This window comes from Bubalus kerabau, chromosome 2, assembly GCF_029407905.1.
Source record: "Bubalus kerabau isolate K-KA32 ecotype Philippines breed swamp buffalo chromosome 2, PCC_UOA_SB_1v2, whole genome shotgun sequence".
NCBI classification, from domain to species: domain Eukaryota; kingdom Metazoa; phylum Chordata; class Mammalia; order Artiodactyla; family Bovidae; genus Bubalus; species Bubalus kerabau.
In genome coordinates this window covers 27,935,045-27,952,892 of record NC_073625.1, presented here as the reverse complement: position 1 = coordinate 27,952,892, position 17,848 = coordinate 27,935,045, and the positions used below count along the sequence as shown (strand labels likewise).

The window sequence follows — 17,848 nt, the reverse complement described above, 5'->3', positions numbered from 1 at the left end:
AATGCAAGAGACCTGGGTTCCATCCCTGGGTTGGGAAGATCCCCTGGAGAAGGAAATGGCAACACAATCTAGTATTCTCGCCTGGGAAATCCCATGGATAGAGGAGCCTGGCGGGCTACAGCCCATGGGGTCGCAAGACACAACTTAGCAACTAAATCACCACCAGCACCACAACTTTTGAAAGAATGACATAGCCCAAGGACACAATAAAACTGATTAGAATCAAATGGGACCAAGATGGCAGACAAAACTAGACCTTAATCCTCAATCAACAAGCGAAATGACACACCCAGAGATCCCATGACAGTTCCAGGTACTGTTAAAAGACCAAGGAGTGGGCGGTGGCCCAAATCCTGGAAATCTCCAAAATAGTTGGAATAATCCTCCCCCTATAAAAACAATCACACCAAATTTCACAGTGCATTCACCCTCTGCAATGGCCCACACTCTGTCTGTGGAATGTGTTTCTCTCTGTATCTGAATAAATCCACTTCTTACCTATTTCTTTGTCTCTCACTGAATTCTTTCTGTGATGAGACATCAACAACCTGAGCTTCATTAGGTCCTGAAACCAGGTACTGTGGGTTTTGGCTGGGTTCAAGTCCCAGCCACGTGGGTACAAGTCTCAAACAGGGTTTTGGCTGGGCTTGAGTCCCAGCCATGTGGTGTTAAGTCCAAAACTGGGTTTTGGCTGGGTTTGAGTTCCAAACTGAGGTAAACGGTTTCATCTGTGAGTGCTGTATGTTCTCAGTTGCTCAGCTGTATCTGACTCTTTGCAACCCCATGGACTGTAGCCCACCAGGCTCCTCTGTCCATGGGATTTCCCAGGCAAGAATACTGGAGTGGGTTGCCATTTCCTTCTCCAGGGAATCTTCCCGACCCAGGAAGCTAACCTCAATCTACCGCATTACAGGCAGATGTTTTTACTGTCTAAGCCACCAGGGAAGCCCCATTGTGAAGGAGTGGAGTTTCATCCCTGGTTTGGGAACTACAATCCTTCAAGCTGTACATGTGGCCACAAACAACAACAACAAAAATGGATAGAGAGAGAATGGTGTTTGGCAAAGAGCCAGAGTTCTCATTTTATACTAGCTACTCTCATGCTTTTTTCCCCTAAAGATAACTGTTTTTTGGTGTGAGAATTTTAGGAATAAATGTTAATAATTCCTTGAGAAAAGCCAAAAAGATGAGGAAGCAACATATACACACAAAAGCATCTGTTTCCTTACCTATAAAATACATGTCTATGTGAGATAATTGTTTTTCTAATTTACTGGGTATAGTACACCTGGAACATAAAGATGTTTAATAATTCCTGGAGGATTAAGTGATAGGCATCTCCTAAAGAGTGTCACATGATAAAAGCAAGACACAAAACTAGAGACCTTGGGGAGGGAGGTGGAAGGGACGTTCAGGAGGGAGCGGACATATGTATAACCTATGGCTGATTCATGTTGCTGTTTGGCAGAAACCAACTCAATACTGTAAAGCAATTATCATTCAATTAAAAATAAATAAATTAAAAAAAACTAGTTACTTTTGCATTCTTTTTTTTCAATCTAGCATTATCCTTTACCAATATTAAATCCTGTTTGCATGGTACTCAAAATTATTTATCTGTAATAATCTCAAATCCCATCCTCCCCATTAAAAAAGGGGGAAGAGAGGGGATATATATGTGTACTTATGGCTGATTCATGTTGTTATACAGCAGAAACAGACATATCATTGTAAAGCAATTATCCTCCAATGAAAAATGAATTTTAAAAAATAATTTAAAAAAAGATTGGAACCGAAAAAAAAAAATAAAATGGAGAGAGAAGTTAAACTATAACTCCTTTTTCTTAATAGTCCATCCTAAATTTAGACTGTCTTTTTATCCTTATTTTTCACTATTTGTTCGAACTGCGTTTTTAAAATTTCCCTGCTCAGGCTTCCTAACTCAGATGTTTTTCTTCTTTTCCTTGGCTTCCCTTTTTATCTCTTTAGAAGATAAAGTACATAAAGCATTCAGCACGAAGCCCGGAACAAGTACATTTTCAACAGTTGACTTTTCTTAACGTAAAGGGATGAACAAATAAAGGGTTTATTCTCCAGAAAAACAAACAAAACACCTCAGCCTAAATTCTCACATAAGACATATAAATTGTCAGAGCTCTGGAAGGCAACTCTCAGCCTCCGACCTTGGTAACTCAGCAGGAGCTGCTGGGTTACAACTTTGAACGGAGTATGAATTTTTAGCACTAGCTCCCTCCCCTCTGATCTGCCCTCCAGGTGTAGTGGGTAGAAACAACAGGCTACCTAGAAAGAATAACAAAGGCGAATATTTACAAGCCGAACGGGGTCTTTTAATATGTCTTAGATAAAGAGAATGTTACAATCTAGACTTTTTGCTATGCTAATACCTTGACCCACTGTCAGATCCTGTATTTTATTCTTCAAATATCCCCACAGCTTTCTCACTTCTAAATAGTAGCTTATTCCTTTATTTGAAATGTGCCTAAGCCGTTAGTGTAAAGGTCCAGGTCAAATGAAGTTTTCCCTGGTTTTCCATCAAGAAGGAAATATTTCTTCTACAAAAATGCCAAAGCAGTAAAGAAATTTAAATTCTACCACTCTTTTTTTTTTTTAAGGCTCTTCTACATGCCTTACAAGGTCTTCGGGATCAGGGACTGAATCTTCAACGTTGGCATTGAAAGCGTGGAGTCCTAACCACTGGACCACCTGGGAACTCTTAGCCCTCCCTGTGTCTTTGAGGTTCCTCTTCTCTGTGTGTTTCACACATGGCTGCAGGTCGGTAAGAGTTGTGACTGCGGACCTCTTGAGTCACCTCTTGGTTACCTCTATAGGAGGAGACAGGCCAGAGAAGCAGCTGTTTGAGTTGTTAATCTCAGAAATCCTGTCTGGCTGCACAGGGCCCAGAGGGTTGGTATAATGGGTATTGGGAAGGCTGGCCCACTCTATAAACTTCATCTTGAATTAAGTCTAATCAAGGTGTTCAGACAGAAGGTAAAGAAGTCTGCTTTCCCAATAGTGAGTATGTAGCCATTGATTGCAGATGCTTATCACAGGATCACACTATAATGAGAGCTCTCTAATTTCCTTCTGAAAGCCACTTGAGCCATACTCATTTCACTGACATAGCTGGAAATTTTTACCCACTCACAAGACAGTAAGTGGGACTTCCCTAGCAGTCCAGTGGTTAAGACCCAGCATTGCCAATGCAGGTAGCTTGGGTTCAATCACTGGACTGGGAACTAAGATTCTATGTGCTACAAGGCATGGCCAAAATAAATAGAAATTATTTTTTAAAAGAAGACAATAGCAAGTTGCAGCATAGTGTAGACAGAAGAGAATGACAGGCAGGAGGGAGACCCAGCTTCCTAGCCCAGGCTTGACTCCTACACTAAGTATTCAGGGAACTAACACAATTTATTAGTCTCTGTTTCTTCATCATCTTTAGAAGGTGGTTGGACTGTATGACTTCTTGGCTTCCAGTTAGACAGAAGATTGTGATTCTACAACAATATGTTCCCCTACCTATTCATCTGAAACTTATTTACAGGGAAACTGAGTCCTTGCTATGAGCAAAAGATTCTTTTAGTCAGTGATGAATAAGATATGGTTATTGTGTTGAGTTACGGAAGGGGTTTATTTGGAAGAGGGAAGTGGGATGAAACAGATCAGTGTGAGTCGACTCAGAACACGAGAGTCCCCTCATTCCAAACTGGAATACGGGCTCTGTGATGAAGGCCTTATTCTAATAATTCTGATCAGTGTGAAAGACTCCTGAGTTTGTGTGGGAAATTAACACATCGACTGTACGTGGTAACATAAATCCTTTTCCCAGAGATGGCAATTCATGACAGTGTAGTTTTTATTTCATGTATGTGTGTGTTTGCAAGACCCTTACTCAAGACTAATTTCTAACAATATTTTGAAGCTGTGCCCCTAATTTCTAGCCTATAAGAAATCTGAACACTAGAGATTTCATGCCCCCAAACTTTGGTATAACTCTTTGCTCTGGTGCTTCTTTTTTCTAGTATAAATTCTCACTCCAGTCATTCCCATATGACATATGATTAAAACATTAATGACTTTAGAAAAATGAGTTTTGACTAGGAGGATGAAAGGCCGAGCAGAATCATTTCAGGCTTGAAAATGTCTTTTGACAAAAGTTCAGGATAAGGAAACATTCAACATCTTGTTGGAGATGATTGGGAAAGAAGAATCAGTTGGGAGCATGAATGTCAGAAAGAAATTATTAGGATAACATGAGTACGGAGAACCATGAAAGGTTGCCAAGTTGGAGAGTGAGAAGAGAAAAATAGAAATAAAGTATGATGAACATGATGGGGGTATAGAGCTGGTTAGACTCTGAGGAAGAGCTTTTAAGATTCCACTTCCTGGTATCCAGGGAGTGGAGGACATGCCATGACAAGACCCGACTCCTGAACATATGATAAATGTATAGGATTCAGCACTAATTTCAGAGGTGGTTGTACACAGTCTGCAAATCGAACATTTAGTTTTTTCATCAGTATAAAAATAACATCTACATACTTAATTTCTGTCCAGTAAGAAGTGATGAGGTTTAAGAAGGTCTAGTTTAAAATTTTTCCAAGGGTGAAAAGAAATGGGCAAAATTATGTTTATCCTGAAATACAATTTCTTTCTATCCATTCCACAGTGTCATGGCTCCCCGTGGCAACTTCCAACAACAAAGATGTTCTTGGTGCTTTCTGTGGTGGCAGAGAGGTGAGTATCATGGTCTGTAGGGCAGAGCAATACATGTAACTCTAGTAATCCATTGTACATCAAAAGTCAGGGAATGCTTCAGTGGCATTAATCTCATTTGGGGGAATGAATAAAATTAAAGGACACAGTACCTGATAAAGGAGCGAAAAGCTTGTAGGCCTTGCTCAAAGAAAGAAAAGGCCCTAATGAGAGAAGGAATGTATACTATAGTTTTCTTCCTTCAGTATCTCAACTAGATTCCATTAGTGGAAAGATTTGGCTGAGACTCCAATTCCGATATTATCAGAGATCATTATAATTTAAATCTCTGTACTGGTTTATACCAAGTTACCCAACCCTCTAGCCTAAAACCAATGTGTCTCAGTGGTTTGGTGGTACTATTTATACACAGTAATCAACTCTTGAAATGACAACTCTTAGCAGCAAGTATCCTTAGACTCCAGCATGTGGCTTGCCTGATGAGATTCCTTAAAAGTTTGGGGTTGATGATGAACCCAGCATACAGGAGTTCCAAATTAAGTCATAATTGGCTTTGTGTCAATGGGTGAAATTAGTCACAGAGGAGAGTAAGAATTTTGTGTAATAACAACATAGCAAATGATTACCCACTTGTTACTCGAAACAATAGACTCTGGGGGAGCATTTTCAAATCCCAGAATAGAGACTTGCCTAGATGTCCTTCTTTGAGAAAATGTCTACAGCAGATCTGATGGAGAATCTCAGGGAGGAGCTGACCTGTTTCATCTGCTTGGACTATTTCACCAGCCCAGTGACCACCGAGTGTGGGCACAGCTTTTGTCTGGTGTGTCTCCTGAGAAGCTGGGAGGAACATAACACCCCCTTGTCATGTCCTGAGTGCTGGAGGACCTTGGAGATCCCGCATTTCCAGCCCAATGAGCGTCTGGGGAGGCTGGCTGGCATCGGCAAGCAGCTCAGATCCCAGGTCCTGCAGAGTGAGGGCAACCAGGGCAGCTACGAGAGGATGCTGGCTGCTACCAGGATGCTGTCTGACGAGGAGCTGGGGGGCCACAACGTCTTAACCCAAGGCCACGGAGTAAACAGAATGAATCTCTCCAGTGAGGCTGAGGAGCATCACAAAGTAAGATGGGAGGCTCCATATAAATTTCAGAACACAAATCAGATTCTATCGCATAAGGTGATGTTAGTTGCTCAGTTACGTCCGACTCTTTGCCCACCAGGTTCCTCTGTCCATGGGATTCTCCAGGCAAGAATACCGGAGTGGGTTGCCATGCCCTTCTCCAGGGGATCTTCCTGACCCAAGGATCAAACCCGGATCTCCCACCTTGCAGGCAGATTCTTTACTGTCTGAGCCACCAGGGAAGCCCCAACTGCCATAATATTTTCTATGGGTGACAGTCATGGGTGCTAATCTCCAGGCACCAGACCACAAATCTGGGCATGGATCCTTTTTCCCTTTTTGATCTAAAGTCTCAGTCATCTTGTTAGTGGTCCTCAAGACCCGTTCATGACCTGGTGCTCTGCTCATTTACCACAAAGAGTTTGTTTCTATTGCAGGAGAAACTCCAGGAAATACTAGACATTTTGTGTAAAAAGAGAAAGGAAACAGAGGTTATATTAAACCATGAGAAGGAGAGAGTGATATTGTGTAAGGTCAGTATCTGTTTTACTTTTCCATTTTGTATGTGATTCTACAAGGGGGCATAAAGGGATGCTTCATGGAGCATGAGAAGAAAATGACAGAATTTACCATCTCCAGTGCTGCAGTGTGGAGTATCCTTGCTCTGGGCTACCTACCTCTTTTTGTCCATCTGAAGACTCAGCTCAATTCTCCCATTGCCTGGCTGGCTTATTTTTCCCTTCTTTGTGTACCTATACCACATGGTGGCTACCTATATTTCTGCTCTGATTATAATTATGAAATATATGTTATAGATATATCACATAGAATGGAAACTGATTGAAAAAAAGAATATCTCAAATGATTTAGGGGAAAAAGGGCAGATAAAGAAACAAAGAGGAAAGAAAATTGAAGCAAAATACGGTGTGGATTGGTACACCTGAACAAGAGCTTGAGGTTAGCTGCAGACTAGAATTTAAGCTGTATAGCAAAGAGCAGAACTAAATGTCTAATTAGATTTTTTTAAAAGCATGTTTTTGATTATCTCAATAACCTCTGACTTCTTGCATGGGAGCATTGGTGATGTTCATTTCTATTCCTAGTATGTGATCCATTGTCTACTTTCATTGACTAAATGTTTGTTGAATAAATGAATGCATGCTTCCCCCACCTTAATTTTTGTCCTAACTTTATTTTGCTTTACATTTAAAAAATAATAGTACTCATCACCACCTATCATAATATGCTTGTTTATTTTTTATTTTTTGTTGCTTCCACTAGAATGACAATCTCCTAGGAGTAGAATTTTTGATTTTTTTTTTTAATACTATAAGCTACAACACACAGCTCCTAAAATATCAAACTATCCACCTAGCTAGTCAACAGAATGTATGTGTTATGTGTCAGGTTTCAAGAATTGTCACAAGGAAACTCTAGGACTTTGTAAGAGTTAAAAGTCTACTTAAGTGATTCTGTGACTAACTTTATTGTCCGTGTGTGTGTGTGTGTGCGCGCGTGCGCGTGCACGTGCACGCTGGTGTGATGGCAGGAAGAGACAAAGACCTGTAAGCAGGTTGTCCTGTCAGAATATGCAAAAATGCACCAGTTCCTGAAGGAGGAGGAGCAGCTGCAGCTGCAGCTGCTGGAAATGGAGGAACGAGAGAACCTGAAGAAACTGCGGGACAATGAGATCAGGCTGACCCAGCAGATGCGAAGCCTGAGCAAAATGATGGAACAGATAGAGTCCACATGTCAGAACTCGATCATAGAGTCTTTCGAGGTAAGAACATTGGAGAAACGAATGAAAAAAAAGAACCCTTATGTCATCTATCATATTTCAAGTTGCACAGAATAAAGTTTTCTTTATTTACTTGAAAAATTAAGTTCTGGCCCCCTAAGAAAACTTTCTTAAAGAATGACTGTTCTCTGTATAGTGTAAATAAAATTTTGAAGAGCAAAAGGAAAAAAAAAAAGAGGAATGTCCATCCAAACAAGTCAAATTATGACTCCAATTTTTTTGTGTACCTGCCTTATTGCAATCTCAGCTTTGCCAAATATTTTATATTTAATGAACATTGTGTACTGGGCACTTTAAATTACATCTTCAAAAAGACCCGATGAGGTTAAATACTATTATTTAACTATTATGATATTTAACTATTATGATATAACTATTATTTAACTATTATGATATTTACTATAGGTGATCGGTAGTGATAAAACGGGTTGAAATGAAGTGAAGTTGCTCAGTTGTGTCCGACTCTTTGCGACCCCATGGACTGTAGCCCACCAGGCTTCTCCGTCCATGGGATTCTCCAGGCAAGAATACTGGAGTGGGTTACCATTTCCTTCTCCAGGGGATCTTCTCAACCCAGGGTTCAAACTCGGGTCTCCCGCATTGGAGGCAGACGCTTTAACCTCTGAGCCACCAGGGAAGCCCTAAAATGGGTTAATAGAGGCAGTTATTTTGTTTTCTTTTAACTTTTTATTTCATATTGGAGTATAGCCCATTAACAATGTTATGATAGTTTCAGGTGGACAGCAAAGGGACTCAGCCATCCATATACATGCATCCATTCTCCCCAAAACTCGCCTTTCATCCAGGTAATAGTGGCACTTATTTAGTAGTTCAGATAATTTGCCTGTCAAATAGCTAGTAGGTGATAGAACCCACGTATTTGTGTACTGAGTCCACATTCCTCACCACCTTTCCTCTACTAACTTTCTAGGCTACTATTGAGTTCTTTGGGACCTTTCTAAACATAAGCTGTGTTCCAGTTTCCTGTTTCTGGCTTCAAATCACTTTCCTAGACTAGCTCCCCAGAATGCTGCTATTTAATTTATTGCCTTCCCAATAAGCCAGTTCAGGCTTTCCAGGTGTCACTGCTGGTAAAAAAATACCTGCCTGCCAATGCAGAAGACCTAAGAGACCTGGGTTCCATCCCTGGATCAGGAAGATCCCCTGGAGGACAGCACAGCAACCCACTCCAGTATTCTTGCCTGAGGAATCCCATGGACAGAGGAGCCTGGTGGGCTACAGTCCATGGGGTCACTAAGAGTCGGACACGACTGAAGTGAGACTTAGCACATACAATAACCCAGTCTAACCATACACAGGCTTAGTTTCGCCTCTCACAAAGCTACTTCTCTTTGCTTATTTCTACCTCCCGAGGCATCATTAGATAATAAGGCCAATAGTTTGACTCCCTTCTCAGCCAGATTCTGTTGACAAAGGATGGTATGAGAAAAAGAGATCTTTAGTTATTGTGAGAAACATTTCACATTCACAAGCACTCACCCTAGAAGAAGCTTGAGACTTTTTTCTGCCACACGATCTCCCATTCAAAGTATTCTAGAGCCATGGGAAGGGGACTCTATGAAATCTGCAAAGGACTGTATTCAAAATAGACTGTCTTTGCTAGCGCTCAGAGTGCAGAAAAACTAACCTTCTTTCTTTTATACCCTTAGGATGTGAGAGGAATACTGGAAAGGTAGGTTTTTCTTCTGTGTTCAGTCGTGTAAGGAATGGGGTGGTGGTGCTGATGCAATAGGTTTTCAGAGAGGGGATGAAAGTGTCCATGCTGTTGGGGCAGAAAGGGCTGGATTCTCAAGTTGGAGCAGGTCATGCGGTCTGTGCGGAGGAGACCAAGTGACCGTCTCTGCCCTCCCGTAGGAGTGAGCCCCTCTTGCTTCAGTGTCCGGAGGCCATCAGCACGGAACTGACTCTGTGCCACATCACAGGAATGAGGGAGATGCTAAGAAAATTCAGCAGTAAGTCAGCATGATTTGTCAACCCTCTAGGGGCTTTCAGATTTGATGGGTGCAGGGTGGGCACAGACCATCTCTGCTGGAATGGGCAGAAGCACTGAGACTTGACTGATGTTTGATCTGACTTTGTTTTCTGTCTGAGTCCTGCTCCTTCCTTTGTTTGCATGGTCCTGTTTTGTCCATCCCATTGCCTTGTACATGCACACACACAGACCTCCTCAGGGGGTTCTGCGTTGCTCCCTCTGTTCTTGTGAGGATAAAAGCGGATCTAAACTCTTAAATCTCAGTGAGGGAACATTCAAAGAACTATCATTTTAGAATGCTCCAAATATTTACACTGGCTAAGACTTAGAGAGGTGAGGACTAGGTTTCACCTTTTATCGTGTTGACAATCTGACCTTCAGAGAAAGGCCTAATGGATGCTGGACTCAACAGATATTTGAGAAGTGCCTACTATGTGCTATAGTAGGGACTGTGCTATTAGACTCTGTGGTGCAAAGTGGTAAAGAACCTACATGCCAATGCATAAGAGAGACATAAGAGGCACGGGTTTGATCCCTGGGTCAGGAAGATCCTCTGGAGGAGGGCATGGCAACCCAGTCCAGTATTCTTGCCTGGAGAATCCCATGGATAGAGGAGCCTGGCAGGCTAAGGTCCATAGGGTTGCACAGAGTCAGACACAACTGATGCGACTTAGCACACATGCAGCACGCATGCACATATTTACAATGATGAATGAGACACACTTACTTCTGCTTTTGTAGATCTTACAGTGAGATTGAGGAGACTGATATTAATCAAACAGATAGTGATGATTGGGGTTTGATCTACAAAGAAAAGTATAAAATGATATGATGGGGGTGCCTAATCTTGTCTGGATAATCAATGACTGTTACTCCCAGGAGGCTGGGAGAGGAGGTCTCTCATGGGGTTCAAAACGAGTTTCATCAAATGGTCATTGGCAGGTGCACTATATCTGTGTTCAGTCAGGTCCGACTCTTTGTGACCCCATGGACTGTAGCCCACCAGGCTCCTATGTCCATGGGATTCCTCAGTCAAGAATACTGAGGTGGGTTGCCATTGCCTACTCCAGGGGAATCTTCCAGATCCAGAGATCCAACCTGTGACTCTTGTGTCTCCTTCATGAGCAGGCAGATTCTTTACCACTAGCGCCATCTGGGGAGCCCTAACTCATAGGAAGTTATTAATACATTTAAGCTTGAGATAATGAAAAATGCTGATTGGGAATTGCTATTCAAACACTTGGCAACTTTGTAATCTTGGCCCAGTTTCCTAACCTCTACGAACCTCAGTATTTTTTTCTTTTATAAAAATGGAAAGAAGATAATAATATTTGCCATGATTAAATGAGATAATGTACAGAAAATGCCTGGCACCAAGTAGTTCAGTAACCGATAACTTTTTCTCCCACTCAAACTCAAGAACCATAACCAACCCTGGCTAAAACAGATACAAATGACAAAAGATATGACCTGTGTGGATAAACAACTCTTAGTTCTACAAGTGTCTTTTAAATAGAACCACTTCCATTCCATTATCAGAGATCTAGTATCATTCTCCACATGATTTATTGGTTTCCTTTTAGAGATCCACTCTCTGTGTTTTGTGATACAGTAAAAGAAGGGTCTCAGAGACACTGTTCCAATCAGGACAAAAATCCCCACCACCGTCACCTAAATTAAATTTTAAACAATAGGACTAGGGGCTTCCCTCGTGATCCGGTGGTTAAGACTCCATGCTTCTACTGCAGGGGTTATGCATTCTGTCCCTGGTAGGGGAACTAAGACCCTGCATGCTGAGTGGCTCAGTCAAAAAAAAAAAAAAAGGACTAGATACTAAGACCTTAATTTAAATTCCACATACGTAAGAGAGTTTTCTAGAATGCAAATGGGGATTCATTCTTTTCTCCTTTTGCAGCAGATATAACCCTAGATCCAGCCACAGCCAACGCCTACCTAGTCTTGTCTGAGGATCTGAAAAGTGTGAAACATGGAGGAATCCGACAGCAGTTGCCTGACAACCCTGAAAGATTTGACCAGTCTGCCACAGTGCTGGGCACTCAGGTCTTCACCTGCGGGAGACACTATTGGGAGGTGGAAGTAGGCAACAAGACCGAGTGGGAGGTGGGCATCTGTAAGGACTCAGTGAGCAGGAAGGGGAATCTCCCCAAGCCTCCTGGGGACCTCTTCTCACTTATAGGCTTAAAGATTGGCGATGATTATAGTCTTTGGGTCTCATCACCTTTGAAAGGCCAACACGTCAGAGAGCCAGTGCATAAGGTTGGCATTTTCTTAGACTATGAGTCCGGACATATAGCGTTCTACAACGTGACAGACGAGTCCCTCATCTACAGCTTCCCTCCAGCCTCTTTCCAAGAGGCTCTCAGACCCATCTTCTCCCCTTGTCTCCCAAACGAAGGGACCAACACAGGCCCTCTTGTCATCTGCTCGCTGAATCACCATGTCTGAGGGAGACAGCCTCAGCCTTCTTGGAGAGTGAGGTTTAAGACCAACTGATAACTATTAATTAGGATGATTAATGCATTGATAGTATTAACATCAGGTGATCTGAAAGAAAGCACCGCCCCCCCGCCCGCCACAACCCTCAAGAGTTTCTATTATCTTGAGCCCCCACTGAACAGCCAAATTGGACAATCAACTTCTAACACTAATAGGAGAAAGCTGACTTTATCCTGTGTCTTGAATCAAATTCATTATCTAGACTGCCCCCTATATGTGCTGATCACTGAAAATGTAAAGATAGAACTAGCCCCTAGTAACCTGAATCCCATTGTCATAGGCCAGGTTTATAAATCTATGTCATTTTTTTCAAGTGTATTTATTTATTTGACTCTAAAAAGCTCTACTATTTGCATGTGTCTGTCTTATGTGTAAGGCTCTGTGTGCCAGGGCAAACCTAACTCCTCCAGGGGGCTGGAGGCATGGGTTTTCCTTATTGTTCATGACTTGGCCTTCTCTGAAAAAGTGCTTTTCTCCCATCCTATGGGGCCTGAAGAGTTGGTTCTCAGGAAGAGTTATGTGTTCAGAATGCTACAAAGATATGTGTGAATATCATCGTGGCATTCATATTACCATATTCACAAGATCATGGAGCCTTCTGTTGTTTGTTAATATATTCAAAGGTGACAGAGCAAAGTATTTAGTCGATACATGTATCAAGGCTGTGGGTGCCGAGTGCTTTTTTGAGTTTTGTGTGTTAGTTGCTCAGTCCTGTCTGGCTCTTTGTGACCCCACAAACTGTGGCCTCCAGGTTCCTCTGTCCATGGTATTTCCCAGGCAAGACTATTGGAATGGGTTGCCATTTCCTCCTCCAGGGGATCTTCCTGACCCAGGGATCGGACACAGTCTCCTGCATTGCAGGCTGATTCTTTACCTTTTGAGTTTTATATCAGGTTATTTTCCGAGCTTTTGCTATTTTCTATAAGCAGAAGATTTTTCATCTCTGAAAGACCAAATCAAGCTTTCTCTTTTTCCCAACATGCCAGGGTGTAGGAAGCGGGTAGTGACTGAGCAGAATCTCTCTTGTCTTGTCTCACTCAGGCTCCACATTCTTAGTGCTCTGTCCCTAAGGTTTTTTTTTTTCTTCCTTGCTCCCATTGCAGGATGTCACCTATCACAGAGGGCACCCCTTCATCCACTCTTCCCACTCAGATAAGTCAGTGTCAGTATTTTTAGTCTTTGACAAGAAAACGCATGGATCTAACCTATGAATGACTGCAAATTATTAAGAAAAAGTTTCTCACAAATTTTAATTTCTAAATTAGAGAATAAATGAGGAAAGTTTGATAACGGGACCTCTTAATCAGCATAGAAAGTCATAGAAGGAGGTCAGTAAGTAACTGGGCTTATTTTAGGGTCTCTGTTCACCCTTCTCTTTAATCTAGACTTCTTTGGTCATTCAACCTTATACATCTTAATCCTGTGCCCTCACAGGCAGGGAGCAGATATGAACTAGACTTTGAATCCCAGATACTGTCCTCTTCTGCTCTTTGTGTTCCCTATTTGCATTTTTACCCTGACAGCAGGTATACTCAGAGGATTGTGGAAAGGTGAACCAGTCACATCTGTTTTAGATAATCCGTGGCTATGTTTCTCTCTTTCTTTTTTTGACTGCACCTTGAGGCACGTGGAACTTCCCTGACGAGGGATCGAACCTGTGCCTCCTGCTGTGGAGGCACAGAGTCTTAACCACTGGGCTGAGAGGGAAGTCTTTCTATTTCTTATTTTATTAAATTTTATTTCTTGATTTGTTCTCTCAAAAAGCTAAGAAGCAAAATATAAACAGACACCAAGCATATTTGGAGTATGTCATCTTCAATTACAAAAAATTGAATTTTTAAATATTTGGATAAATGAATATAAAAGTAATACATTTTAATTTAGTGCACATTACACTTAATTGTAGTATAATCTTGGCAATGGCCTTTTTATTTATTTTTTGTCTATGTCCCAGAGGGGTTGATATTGCCAAGGAAACCAGCCTTTTTTTTTTTTCTCTCCTCTGAGAAAGTTATCCTGAGAAGATCTTGGCTGCATCACCATCTACACTGGACTGCCGCTGATTGAGTGTGTGTGCAGGGGAGGGATGGGGGAAGATTAAATCTACATTTTTCTTATCCTTCTGGGTTTGTGTAAATAATGATATAAAACTTGCAAGAAAAATTTCACCCAAGCTTTCTAGATATAAATTCCAAGCCAAGCAGATGTGGTAGGAAGGATGGGAGCAAGACTGGCCAGCGTGAAAAATGAAAAGATATACTTCCTTGCCTGGCGAAGACACCCCCTTGCACTGTTCAAGGACCTGGGTCTCCCTGTCTCAGACAAAACGTGATAAAAGCATTTCCTTCAACATAAAAGGAGTCCCACAAAGAACCTGCTCCCATCACTCAAGCTGCCTATTATCCATCCATTAACTTCCGCTCTCCTTCCTGAATCTCTCTCTTCCACCTTTTCCTGAATGGACAATTTCCCCAGGAGACAGCAAGGCACTGGTAGCCTTTTGCAGTGAATATCACCAGATAGAATCCACAATCATAGCCATTTCCTTCCCTACATTCTCACAGGGGCTTCCCTGGTGGCTCAGTTGGTAAAGAATCTGCTTTCAATGCAGGAGACCCAGGTTTGATCCCTTGATTGGGAAGATCCCCTGGAGAAGGGAATGGGAACCCATGCCAGTACTCTTGCCTGGAAAATCTCATGGACAGAGAGCCTGGCAGACTATAGTCTATGGGGTTATGAGAGTTGGACACGACTTGGCGAGTAAACCACCATGTATCCCTCCAGCTGGCTGGAGGAGAGGGGACAGTCTATCCTAAGGTTGGAGGACATCACCCAAGATTCGACTCAGGACTGCAGTTTGATAACCTTTAAAACATTTTTTTTGTTTGTTTGCCTTAGAGTAACTAAAAAATGAAATATTGTATAATATTTCTCTCGTCCTGAAATTTTCCAATAAAACTTCATTCTTCAAGTAAGGTTTTTATCTATTTTCCTACTTTAATTATCCCTCCCCTTACAACATAAATGTAACTTTGATCTAATTATTCTTTGTGTGTATTGGTACCTTATCTTACTTTGAATACAAGGCTCTCCTATAATAATTTAACTCAATGATGTGTCAATCTTTTCCTAGTCTTAGATTTCTCTCTGTGCCTTGGAGAGGAGGAAACAAAATAATAACAGGTCACAATAGGAAAATAGAAGTGTGCACAAATGTGCAAAAAATAAAAGATTACTCTCACTACACAGAGATAACCAATGTAAATTTTTGGTATGTGTCTTTCTATTTTTTTTTCTATGTGTGTGTATATATATATATATATATATATTTCAAGCAAAATGAAAATTAATTACCCTAAATTATATTGTGGACTGCCTTCTCATCATATTTCTTAAAAATACAGCTTTTTATCTTTAAATGTATAAGTATGTATCTTCTAAGAATTAGTACATTTGTTAAATTTCATTTATATAAAAATGTACATTCAGTAATTGATGTAATTATTTGATGATATTTAATAAACAGTCCATATTAAAAATTCCTTAGTCTTTTTTTTTTTTCTTAATTAGTCTTATAATATTCCTTACGAGTCTTTTTTTGTCCTTCAGCATCCAGAAATAATATAGGATCATGTATTAAAAGTAATTGTTTTGGAAAACATAGTTCTTAATGGGGAGTGATATTTTACCATTTGAGTATCCCTAATTTGTTTAATCATTTCCCTACTGTGGGACATTTAGATTGTTCTCCATTTGTAGCTATTTCATGACCGGCACTGTGATGAACGCACATATTCATAAACCTTTGGGTACATTTCTAATTATTGCCCGGGAATCTCTCTGCAGGTGGGAAAGCTGCCTGCGGACCCTGTGGGCACGTGTTTGAAGGCCTTAACATCCCTCTACAAAATTTAATGTGCACGGCAGGGAGTCCAGAATGTCTTACTCACCGGCATTTCTGAAGAAGCAGACACACAGCTTTAAGACAAGTGAAAGAACATGTTTTTCTGTGCCCTATGGTCTTGCCAGAGGCACTGTATTTATGCCCCCAGAAAAATCTATCCTGGGAGGAATTGGGGAGCAGCAGTTGGGCTCTGAAACTAGCTAGTCCTTGGTTGGAGCTCTTAACTTCACCACAAAGTCATGTTTCAACTTCCCCAAGTTATTTTAACTCTCAGAGCCTTGCTGTGCTGTGTTGTGCTTAGTCCCTCAGTCATGTCTGACGCTTTGTGACCCCGTGGACTGTATCCCGCCAGGCTCCTCTTGTCCACGGGATTCTCCAGGCAAGAATACTTAAGTGGGTTGCTATGCCCGCCTCCAGGGGATCTTCCTGACTCAGGGATCGAACCAGGTCTCCCGCATTGTAGGTGATTCTTTACCAGCTGAGCCACCAGGGAAGCCCAACACGGCACTCAGTGAGCACACCTGAACACGCTCAGATGTGCCCACGTGTGCTCGGAATTCCTGTTCTTAGAGCTGCGGGAAGCCGAGCTCCCAAAACCGCTGAGAGGTTGGGCGGGGTGGGCGGGGCGGAGGCCGGGGCGCCGTGTGGCCGGCGGAGGCGCGGGTGTCCCGGCGGCGCGTGGGCGCCAGGGGCCGGGGGCGCTTACTACACGGGAAACGCGGCTGCGACTCCCGCAGGCCCGTGAGCTGCCTCCCCGACGGCACGACTTCCAGCGCCCGGAGTGCGTCGCCAGGCACCATCGGCTGAGGTAGGCGGTGTGGCGAGGAGCCCGCGACGCCGGCCGGGCCTGGGGTCCCGCGCCCCCGCCGAGCCCTTCCACTTCCCTGGCGGGCCTGCCGGGACGAGCTCCCCCCCGGATCCCCTGTGCCTCGCTAGTTGGGGCGCCGTCTGGGTTCCGGGGTCGCAGCCACCCTAGGCCCTTTGTCTCCCCCGTCCCACCTCGGGAAACCTCATTTCTAACTCAGGCCCGGTTTCCTCATCTGGCAGGAAATTAATCTACTTTTTCGGTTTCGGTGAATTAGCCAGTAATTTGTGTAAACGACGTGGCATACACTCTAAAACCGAAGTCTGTCCAATACGTGGTAGCTGATGCATGTCCGGGTATTTTGAGGACCCTAAAAGCCCAGACTTTGCCTGCCTGACATGAATTTTACTCATTCAACAAATGTTGAACATCTATCTACCCATCATATTGTGCTTGGCGTTGAGGATGTAATGGCGAAAGCAGCCCTGGTCTTTGTATGCTTGTTACGCCTTCAACTAAAAACACAAGAAATAAATTCGTTTTCTGTCAAAGAGGAAAGACGCTCCAAACAAGGAACGCCATTTCAAGTTCTACTTAAGGCCTGATAACAACCTCTGGTATGGCTTGCCTTTGCCTGTAGAACAACACGGGCATTATGCATACCAAGGAAAGGATGATAAAAATGAAATTTGTTGAAGCTGATAAAATGTTTGTACTTTTGCATTGTTGGAACAGTGGTAAACTCGTGGGCTGTTCCTTGCTACTCTTTGCAAGAGTTTATCTGCCTGAATGTCAGAAGGGAGAAGAATGCTGTGACTCAGGTGGTGAACACTATCAGTTAATGTGGCTTAAAATGCTGTAAAGCACATGCTTTGTAAGTTGATTCAGAGTGAAGATAGATGCAGTGGAGTTTGGTTATGAATGTCCATTTAGGGCCCAGGTTTGGCCGCCCCTCGGCACTCAACGTCATACAT

At 42.4% G+C, this 17,848-nt stretch overlaps 1 protein-coding gene across 3 annotated transcripts; it reads left to right on the top strand.

Annotated features, from left to right (window-relative positions):
• Positions 1 to 2,457: 2,457 nt before the first annotated feature.
• Positions 2,458 to 12,483, top strand: TRIML1 (tripartite motif family like 1). Of its 3 annotated transcripts, none has more exons than XM_055570164.1 (8): positions 2,458 to 2,793; positions 4,691 to 4,758; positions 5,529 to 5,857; positions 6,295 to 6,390; positions 7,407 to 7,637; positions 9,326 to 9,348; positions 9,531 to 9,628; positions 11,564 to 12,483. In XM_055570164.1, the coding sequence occupies exons 2-8, from the start codon at positions 4,695 to 4,697 to the stop codon at positions 12,112 to 12,114; spliced, it is 1,392 nt and encodes a 463-aa protein (XP_055426139.1). In that variant the 5' UTR covers positions 2,458 to 2,793; positions 4,691 to 4,694; the 3' UTR covers positions 12,115 to 12,483. The 3 variants fall into 3 exon arrangements, with proteins under 3 accessions (XP_055426139.1, XP_055426140.1, XP_055426137.1); XM_055570165.1 differs by having other exon boundaries at positions 2,460 to 2,793; positions 5,524 to 5,857; XM_055570162.1 differs by lacking the exons at positions 2,458 to 2,793; positions 4,691 to 4,758 and having other exon boundaries at positions 5,450 to 5,857.
• Positions 12,484 to 17,848: the final 5,365 nt, after the last annotated feature.